Raw genomic sequence first — 10756 nt, 5'->3', positions numbered from 1 at the left:
GTAGCTGGGACCACAGGCACCCACCATAACACCTGGCTATTTTTTGGTTGCAGCCATCATTGTTGTTTTGGTGGGCCCAGGCTGGATTTGAACCCACCACCTTAGGTGTATGTGGCTGGCGTCTTAGCCACTTGAGCCACAGGCACCAAGCCAGCTGATAGTTATTTAAAATTTCTTGCTAGTAGTTTGGACTCATGGCTGAATGTAGTTCTATCTTTGTTTTTCGACATTGCTCTTTTTTTCTTCTTTTTGAGACAGGGTCCTATTCTGTTGCCCAGGCTTGAATGCAATGATATCATCATAACTCACTGCAACCTTAAAATCCTGGGCTAAAGCCATCTTCCTGCAGCTTCTTGAGTCACTAGACTACAAGCATATGCCATCATGCATGGATCATTTTATACATATACATATTTTTTTTTTTTTTGAGACAGAGTCTTACTGTGTCACCCTCGGTAGAGTGCCCTGACGTCACAGCTCACAGCAACCTCAAACTCTTGGGCTTAAGTGATTCTCTTGCCTCAGTCTCCCAAGTTGCTGGGACTATAGGTGTCCATCACAATGCCTGGCTATTTTTTGTTGTTATTGTTGTTGCAGTTGTTATTGTTAGCAGACCTGGGCCAGGTTCAAACCTGCCAGCCTCAGCATATGTGTCCAGCACCCTAACCACTGAGCTACGGGTGCCAAGCCCATTTTTTTTTTTTTTTTTTTGTGGTGACAGGGTTTTGCAATAACTCAGGTTGGGCTCAAACTCTTTGCCTTAAGCAATCCTCCTGCTTTGGCCTCCTTCCCAAAGTGCTGGGATTACACGTGTAAGCCACTGTACCCAGCCTTTTTCTTGATTTTTTTATGTCTTATAATTTTTGATTGGAAGTCAGACATTGTATGTAGGACAATAGGTACTGTGTAGTAAGTAGATTTGTTTGTAGAAATGGCATTTTGCTAAGGTTGAGTAGGTTAGCCTTTATTGTGAGGTAAGATGGGACTTTTTTCATGTTGGAAGTTGAGCAGAGTTTGTGTTTTGTTGTTGCTATAGTTACCCTCAGAGTAAAACAGATTTTTAAATTTCTTTGGAATTACCTTGCACTTAAGGGGTAAGTTGGGTTAGTGGAGATTTTTTCCTCAATATGTGTGTTCTACCCTCAGCTGTAGGCTTTCCCTGTGAGCCCCTCCTTCTGAGATTGTTCTCTCCACACTCATGCCTGTGCCCCATCAGTAGACTGATGTTAATTAATAGTTGATGTCATAGCCTACTTGGGGGAGATGGAATGAGAAACAGCATTCCTGTTTTCCTAGTTTATGCTTAGCCTTAGGGTGATTTTTGTTATTGGGTCTTGGAGCTAAGACAGTTTTGTTTGCTGGTTTGTCTTTTCATTATTTTCTGTATCTCTTTTCTTGTTCATAGCAATATATTTGACTCTTACCTGTATCGAATTTTATTTAATAAGACCATTGTGTGATAAGACTTTGTTTTCTTTATATGTGTAACATATTTTTTTCATTTATTGACAGAGGAGACCTTGCCTATTTTGATGGACTTAGTGAAACCATTCTTGCTGTGGGGCTGGTGAAACCAAAACCTGGTAAGGAATAAATATAGCTTAAGAAACAGAAAGAAATAAAAGTATAAGAATGAGATTATATTTATAATACTGCCATGTTTCCCTGAAAATAAGACCTACCCAAAAAATAAGCCCTAGCAAGATTTCTATGCATTTGTTAAATATAAGCCCTACCCCGAAAATAAGACCTAGTAATGGGCTTGGATATGCAGCTTAACTGCGCCATGCATTTTGGTACAGAGCAGTAAGGAAGACTGGAATACTCCCTGAAAATAAGCCCTAGTGTGTCTTCTTGAGAAAAAATAAACATAAGACAGTGTCTTATTTTGGGGAGACAGTATATTTTTTATAAAAGAAGCTTTGTGGCAACCCTTCATTGAGCAAGTCTGTCAGTACAATTTTTCCAATAGCATGCACTTACTTTGTGTCTCTGTGTCACATTATGATGACCTTAAAATATTTTAAGACTTTTTCATTATTATAATCTTTTATGGTGATCATTAATTTTTTTTTCTTTGAAAAAAGATGTTTATTAAACAACTTTAATGGTCATAAAATAACTAAAATGGGTTTTAAAAATTAAGGCTCTTTCTGTGGATTGCCAGAACAATGTAAAAATAATATCAATCAACCCTGCTAAATGCTTTGTTCCTAAAGTTAAATTTCATAGATTCCTAAACATTTTATGATTAAGGTAAAAAAATTGGACTATAAATGACAATTAATGGCCATCTGTACTGAACACACACTTTGATCAGGTGTACAATATTCTAATTGAGTAGTTAAGCAGAAATATTCTAGTTAAAGCATAAATTTTAATTTTAGCATTTTAAAGTAATTGTTTCCCCACACTGTCATGATTTTCCTAAAATTGAAGTAATCTAATACAGGAACACTAACCTTGGGATGCTATATACTCCCAAGAGGATGACTGACTTGGCTGGCAATTAGTTTGATTATATTTTTTTAATGCTCTAAGGTAAATTATCAAATGATTCAGAATTACATGGCATGCAGTATCCAAAATTATGGCTCTGATGCATTTAGATTTACATTAAGAGTAAGAAGTGTCATTCACATTCATTGTACACCCCACCCCACCCACAAGAAAAAAAAATCACTACCTATTCAAGTTCTAGATCTGGTGCAGCATTAAGGATTAAAACTTACCACTTTACCAGGCCTTCCCCATGTGCAAATAAATCCCTCCTGACAAGCAGTGACTATACAGTCTTCAAGAAAAATTAATACAGTCAGTCTTTCATGTGCTATCTTTTTACAGATCAGCGGCTCTAACAAGGGAACGTCTTCCATTTGAGGACACAGGGGTGTTCCCAAAGTTTTAGCTGGGTCCGTTTTGGTTTTAGTAACTAGATTCAGTTTGTCACTGCTCTTGCTAGAAATGTGTCCCATGCTATGGTTTCGCTTGTGATCTTTCTCGTGGTGCCTTTCCTTCCGGTCATGTAGTGAAAGTGTTGCAAATTTGCTGACCCCAGAAGCAATGGCCCCATCTATGACACTGCTTTTACTGCCAGCATTTGAGACTGCTGAATGTGGAAGGCTGTTGGACCGTGGTAGAGAGGGGGCACAGAATTCCCAGGCGTAGTGACACTGTTCCCATTGCTTCCAGCAGGAGGACTTGTGGCATTCATGACATTTGTGTGTGTCCTTGCTCTTGAGAGGGGTTGATGAGGGAAAAGAATGTCTTCTGTAAGGTCCCATAAACAGAGCTGGGTATCCTGGCCCACTGAACCAAACCGATATGTAACACTTACGGGGCGGCTATCTGTGGAGTTCCGTTTGGACAGCCTGGACTGTGTACTCTTTGCTCGATCTCTGCCAAAATGAAGAAGGTCTTGGAAGTCCTCATCACTGCCACTAAACTCCATAGGGTCGCTTTCTTCTACACTAGTGGTATAGGGATCAAATGCCACAACATTGACCCAGGACTTGTGCCCATGGCCTCTGGCTATGACTCGGCAGTCTACAAAGGACCAGACTGTCACCAAGTCGTCCTCACCACCTGTCACGATGTACTTGCCATCTGGGCTCCATCACACACACAGCAAGCCCCCAAAGTAGCTTTTCATTGTACCGTGCAGCTCCACTAAGTCAAAGTTGAACACCTGCAGAAACCTATCCTGGCTTACACATGCTAAGAACTTGCCATCTGGGGAGATAGCAAACTCGTTGAGGGCCCCCTCGCCCACCATCCATTTAAGGAGAGGGTTCCTCGTGGATTTGCTCTTGCAAGTGTGCATGGCAAAACTTTCTCCCTGCTTTAGAAGCTGGTAGTGGGGGGCTGTGGTGCCACAAGAGTGCTCCACATTATACAAGTACATGTTCCCACTCGAATGGGCTACTAGGAAAAAATTTTCCGAACCCGGAACCCATTTGACACAGGTTACTCGTGACTTGTCTATTAGTCTCTGGACAGTTACTAGAGCCTCCTCACTGGTCTTGCTACCTTCATTCTCTCTTTCTTCATTCCAATCCACCTTCCACAAGTGCTGACAAGAGTTCTTTCTTGTTCTCTAAGTGGGATTCTGTGCCATCCTCGGAGACAGCTGCCTCCAGATCTTGTTTACCAACAGCCCTCTACATGGTTCCAATCCCTTACCCCTCAGTCACATTCTCCTTTCCTCATTAAAAAGTTTGCTAGTTTCCTTTTTAATTGGGTCTATAAGCTGGACTTGGCCTGCGGAAAAGCCCACTAGGAGAGAGACACTTTCTGCTGTGGCTGTTAGGTGGTTGAAGTCATGACAAGTAGGCTGTGTTCCTTTGTATATCCTTTTATCTATTGGTTTACTCAAGTCAGCAGCCTTGCGGACTCCCTTGTAGATACAGAAGTAGAGCTCCCGGCCCACATTGAAGCAGAGGCGGTCGCTGTTGCCAGACTGGTCGTTGAGGTTTACAAAGGAGACGCAGACGGGGTTGGATCCCTGCGAGTTGAAGGGCACCAGGTTGGGCTGGCTGTACTCCGAGTGCAGCAGCAGCTTGTACAGACCTTCCCGGGTTGTGAATTGGGTCTTATCTTGTTCATCTCCTTCCCTCCTCCCTCCGTCGCCATCTTGGAAAGCAGCGTTCATCCTGCCCTAAGTGCCCAGATCACGCCCACCGCGCAGGCGCCGTTCCTGGTGCTCGCCACCCCCCACCCCCTGCCTCGTGATCATTAATTTTTGGGGTTTTTGTTGTTGTTGTTTTGTTTTTTGAGTTAAAGTCTTGCTCTTTTGCCCTAGGTAGAGTGCAGTAGTGTCACTACAGTTCACTACATCCTCAAATTCCTGGGCTAATGCAATTCTCCTGCCTCAGCCTCCCAAATAGCTGGGACTGTAAGAGTGTACCATGATGCCTACGTAATTTTTCCATTTGTAGTAGAGGCAGGGTCTCTCTCTTGCTCAGGCTGGTCTCAAACACCTGAACTCAAGCAATCTTCCTGTCTCAACCTCCCAGAGTGCTAAGATTACACTGCAGCAGTTCTCAACCTATGGGTCATGACCCCTTTGTAACAATGAAAATATATCCTGCATATCAGATATTTACATTACAATTTATAACAGTAGCAAAATTACATTTATGAAGTAGCAGTGAAAATAATTTTATGGTTGGCGGTCACCACAACTTGAGGAACTGTGTTAAAGGGCCGTAGCATTAGGAGGCATTAGGAAGGTTGAGAACCACTGGATTACAGGCATGAGCCACTGTGCATGTCCAATCATTAATCTTTGATATGACTAAAAGATAGTGACCTTAATTGATAAATGTTGGGTGTGTTCTTTTTTTTTTTTTTTTTTGGGAGACAGAGCCTCAAGCTGTCTCCCTGGGTAGAGTGCCGTGGTGTAGCTCACAGCAACCTCCAACTCCTGGGCTCAAGCAAGTCTCTTGCCTCAGCCTCCCAAGTAGCTGGGACCACAGGCACCCGCCACAACGCCTGGCTATTTGTTGGTTGCAGCTGTCATTGTTGTTTGGCTGGCCAGGGCTGGATTCGAACCGCCACCTTAGGTGTATGTGGCTGGTGCCTTAGCTGCTTGAGCCACAGGCGCTGAGCCTCTCTCTTCCTTTCTTTGAGTCTCCCTTTTCCTGGAAACACAGCCTTATTAAAATTAGGCCAATTAATAAGCCTACCATTGCCTCTTACTATTCAAATGAAAGAAAGAGTCATAGGTCTCTTACTTTCCATCAAAAGCCAAAAATGATTAACTATACTGAGGAAGATATATCAAAGAAAGAGGATATAGGCCAAAAACTAGGCTTCTTTTTTTTTTTTTTTTAAGTCAAAGAGTGTCACTCTGTTGCCCTGGTTAAAGTGTTGTGGCATTATAGTTCAAAGCAATCTCAAACTCTTGGGCTCAGGTGATCTTCTTGCCTCAGCCTCCTGAGTAGCTGGGACTATAGTGCTCACAACAATTCCCGGCTAGTTTTTCCATTTTTATTTATTTATCCTTTTTTCTTTTTTTTTGGCTGGGGCTGTGTTTTGAACCCAAACCCGCCAGCATATGGGGCCGGCGCCCTACCCTTTTGAGCCACGGCCGCCGCCCCTTATTTATCTTTTTGAGACAGTCTCACTGTGTCATCCTGTGTAGAGTGCTGCCATCACAGCTCACAGCAACCTCAAACTCATGGGCTTAAGTGATTCTTTTGCCTCAGCCTCCAACTAGCTGGGACTACAACAGGTGCCTGTCACAATGCCTGACTATTTTTTGTTGCATTTGTCATTGTCATTTAGCTGGTCCCAGCCAGCTTTATCCTTGGTGTATTTGGCTTGTGTCGTAACCACTATGCTACGTGCACAGAGCCAGTTTTTCCATTTTTAGTAGGGATAGGGGTCTCATTCTGGCTCAGGCTGGTCATCTGAGCTCAGGCAGTCTACCCACTTCAGCCTCCCAGAGTGCTAGGATTACAGACATGAGCCCCTGTGCCTGGCCAAAAATTAGGCCTCTTATGCCAAACTCTTACCATGTTTTTAAAAGTGTAATAGAAAAGTTCTTATCTTCAAGTGAAAGTCCTACTCCAAGCTGAGCATGATGGCTCATACTTGTAATCCCCACGCTTTGAAAGGCCACACCAGGAGGGTTGCTTGAGGCCAAGAGTTTGAGAACTCCTGCAACATATTGAGACCCCAACTTTATTTTTAAAAAATTAGCCAGGTTGGTGGCACATGCCTATAGTCCTGGCCACTAGAGAGGCTGAGGTGGGGGCATCACTTGAGCACAGGAGTTGGAGTTTGTAGTGAGCCATGATCACACCACTATCCTCCATCCTGGGGGACAGCAAGACACTATCTGTTAAAAAAAAAAAGAAGTGCTATTCAGTAAACATATGAATGATAAGAAAGCAAAATGAAGTTAGAATGGTCTGGATGATCAGACCTGCCACAACATTCCTTTATGCAAGAGCTTAATCCCGAGGATGGCCCCAAATCTTCAACTCTGTGATGGCTGAGAGCGGTAAGGAAGTATAGAAGAAAAGTTGGAAGTTAACGGGTTGGTTTATGAGGTTTAATGAAACAAACTATCTCCATAACAAAATGTAAAGCAGAAAGTTATCTAGAAGATCTAGCTTAAAATGATTAATGAACTACACTAAACAACAATTATCAATGTAGACAAAACAGCCTTTTATTAGAAGAATGTGCCTCTAGGACTTTTCATACCTAGAGAGTAGAAGTCAGTGCTTAACTTCAAAGCTTAAAAGGATAAGCTTACTTTCTTATTGGGGCTTATATAGCTGATGACTTTTTTTTTTTTTTTTTTTTGAGAAAGTCTCACTTGCCTGGGTGATTGTACATCTGTTTATAATAATAGTTTACTGAATAGTTTGAGCCTGCTGTTGAGAACTACTGCTCATTTGCAATGCACCTGCTAACTCAAGATGTACAAGGAGATTACTATTTTCATGTCTTGGAGCATAGTATCAGTTTTGCAGTCTGTGGATCAAGATGTCATTATGACTTTCAAGTTTTATTTAAAAAAATAACATAAGGTTATACCTCCCATAGACATTCCTCTGATGGACTTGGGCAAAGTAAATTGAAAGTTTTCTGGAAAAGATTTACCATTCTAGATGCTATTACCATATGTATGATTCATGGATTCATGGGAGGACAAAATACCAACACTGAAAGGAGTTTGGAAGGATTTACTTCCAACCCTGATGGATGTCTTTGAGGGGTTCATGATTTCAGTTGAAGAAGTCATTGCAGGTGCAGTGGAAATAGCAAGCAAACCTTCATACTTTAAGCCAGGTTTTAGTCGAAGAAAAAAAGAAAAGAAAAGGCAAACCTGTTGTAAGTAGTGAGACAGAGAGCTAGGCCATCTGTCATGCCTAGGGCATGCTATAGTACTGAGGTTGCTAGTCTTTAAAGTCAAGAACTGAGGTGTACAGGTAGGAGTGGGCATTGGACTCAGGCTTGGCTATAGGACATAAGCTAAGCTTCCCAGACCTACCTCTGGCTCTTGAGTTCTGCTGGGGAGTTTGGTTCCTGTTCTTCCTCACCCCAGTGCCCTGTGATGTTGGCTAATTTAGGAGTTGCAGTCAGGAAAGCACTTCAGGGAGCTTTCCTTAGGCCACCCCCATGTCAGTGCTGAAATATTGTAGTGTAGATTCCCCAGGCTTAGGGGGTTGGGAATGAGTGGGTTCTGCAGGATGAGGCAGGGGTATGTCTACCTAATATCTTCTATTACTGTCATAGTCTAGCTTTAATTTTCTGAACATAGTAATTTTGTGAGTCAAGGAGTATCAAATCAGTGTTGGATGTGCCACTCAAGGGTGGGGAGAAGGGAATGGGTCCTGCCTTAGAGACAACTATATAAAATGTTTCTCATGAGGTAGCGTGGTATAGTTTAAAGATAAGACTTTCAGGGTTTATCATGTTTTAATTTGAGGGACAGGGAGTGATGAATCATTACCAGTTGCCCCCTTATATAACCCCATGGAAGTAGAATCTTTAAGGAACACCTTATCCCAAGAACTGGGGTTGATTTGTTGGATTCCAAACAGGCCAGTCCCAGTGTTTACTACTCATTCCCACTCTATGGTGCTAACCTCCTTGCCATAATTGCTCCATTGAGATGAAGCCAGATTTTTCTTATAGTGAGAGTCAATCTCCCCTTTAACTTGGGCTTCCTATTCTGGGGTTGGGGAGGGAATCGGTGGTATTGGAGATGACTATTGAGTTTAATTTACATTTGGTCATGAGACCTTGTTGGAAAAAGTATGTGGAGAGAATGCCTTTTCCTCCACACACATTGAGACATCCCAGTTGGTCTCTGATCTTTTTAGGGATTCTGTGTTGAATGCCTAAAGAGGGAGGTGGGATGCCCTCCAGACTGCACCAGTTTCGCTGGCTTTGCTAACCAACTCTTGTAGGCTCTGAAAATAAAAGATCTTGATTGAACTCCTAAAAAGAAAAGTGGTTTCTTGAGATCAAATCTACTTCTGGTGAAGAAGTGGACATTGTCAAATAGACAGCAAAAGAGTTTGAATACTATGTCACCTTAGTTGATAATACAGCAGCAGGGTTTGAGAGGATTGAAGGTAATTTGAAAGAAATTCTGCTGTGAATGAAATGCTGTCAAAAAGCATCATGTGCTACAAAGAAATTTTTTCATGAACTGAAGAGTCAACTGATGTAGCAAACTTCATTGTTGTCTTATTTTAAGAAATTGTCACAGCCACCACAACCTTTAGTGACTCCCACTGTGACCAGTCAGCAGCTATCAGTATCAAGGGCAGGCCCTTCACCAGCAAAGGATTAGGACTTATTAAAGATTCAGATGATTGTCACTTGTTTAGCAATGAAGTTTTTTTTTTTTTTTTTTTTTTGAGACAGAGCCTCAAGCTATCCCCTTGGGTAGAATGCCATGGCACCACAGCTCACAGCAACCTCCAACTCCTGGGCTCAAGCGAGTCTCCTGCCTCAGCCTCCCAAGTTGCTGGGACCACAGGTGCCTGCCACAATGCCCGGCTATTTTTTGGTTGTTGTTGTAGCCATCCTTCATTGTTTGGCGGCCCAGGCTGGATTCGAAACCACCACCTTAGGTGTATGTGGCTGGCGCCGTAGCCACTTGAGCCACAGGCGCCAAGCCAGCAATGAAGTATTTTTAAATTAAGGTGTGTTCATTTTTTTTTTTTTTAATACATAATGCTGCTGCACACTTTGTAGAAGTGCAGTGCAGTGTAAACATGACTTTTATATGTGCTGTATCTTGGCACTTTATTGCAATAATCTAGAAACAAACTCAAGAGTATCTCCACGATAGATACACCTGTACTTCATAGATAAGAAAGGGAAGTTGACAGAAGTGAGAAATGTCAGTGACTCAATCCTGTCTCATTCTGAAGGGAAATAATTTCCAATTCTACCATCTCCCGTTCTAAAATATTTACATAGATTATGAGAGTTTCATGGTAGATGACATCATCTGTCAGAGGTACTGCTTTACTTATTTTCATTTATGCCAAGCCATAAACCAGCTTCACTATTCATAAAATTCCAACTTCAGCAAGGTTTCTGTAGTCAAGGTGACTCCGTTGGTGTAGCATTGTAACTAAATGCTCTTAGTAGGGCTTTTGTTAAGGAAAAATCTGAGTTTTCATAAAGCTTAAACTTTGTAAGTCAACTTATTGTACCATATCAGGTGTAGTTTGAGGTTTTAAAGGTAGGTCATTGCCTTTGGCTTTGGTGACTTGAATCTTGATACACAAAGCTATAGTTGTTGTGCTTCTTAGTGTTCAATGAGATTCATACTAAATGATGATATAAGCATTGTTTTATTTTCTATGACATAATAACCTTAAGTAGGTGAGATGTATACTCATAAAGAAATGTCTGTAATCATAATGTAAGGTTTATTTCCTTTTATTCCTATCAGTGAGATACTATTTTTGGATAACATGACAATGGTAATTGCACATAACATCTTGTGCCACTCCATCTATTTTAATATTAAAATCTTATCATGAACTAACATAAAAATATTTGTGCTTTGTTTTGTGTCCCTTCTGAAACTGCATTCTTCTCTGAAAGATGTACGTAAATTTATAAATACCCTTTCAAACTCTTATCGGTGTCCTAGCATTTTCCCTAGTAGTTACTGTAGGTCTAAGTTTTATTTCCTTTTTTTTTTTTTTTTTTTTTGAGATGGAGCCTCAAGCTATCCCCCTGGGTAGAGTGCCATGGCATCACGCTCACA

The 10756-nt window shown here is 41.6% G+C and overlaps 2 protein-coding genes across 2 annotated transcripts in view; one reads left to right on the top strand and one right to left on the bottom strand.

Annotated features, from left to right (window-relative positions):
• Nucleotides 1–10756, top strand: part of NUP155 (nucleoporin 155) — an 84201-nt gene that overhangs the window by 8134 nt on the left and 65311 nt on the right. Inside the window, exon 4 of the mRNA XM_023515018.1 lies at nucleotides 1513–1583. Coding sequence (XP_023370786.1) covers nucleotides 1513–1583 — 71 coding nt within the window. The remainder of the gene's footprint in view (nucleotides 1–1512; nucleotides 1584–10756) is intronic.
• On the bottom strand, nucleotides 2436–4632 carry LOC100943986 (WD repeat-containing protein 20-like). Its single transcript, XM_012807111.2, is given in 4 exon segments — nucleotides 2436–3142; nucleotides 3145–4088; nucleotides 4194–4596; nucleotides 4599–4632. Coding segments are annotated over 4 exon segments (1809 nt in total). The 3' UTR covers nucleotides 2436–2714.

Source organism: Otolemur garnettii, unplaced genomic scaffold (assembly GCF_000181295.1).
Source record: "Otolemur garnettii isolate 467f Iridium unplaced genomic scaffold, OtoGar3 scaffold00063, whole genome shotgun sequence".
NCBI lineage: Eukaryota > Metazoa > Chordata > Mammalia > Primates > Galagidae > Otolemur > Otolemur garnettii.
The sequence above is the reverse complement of the archived record's forward strand: the minus strand, read 5'-3'. Positions and strand labels throughout refer to the sequence as shown.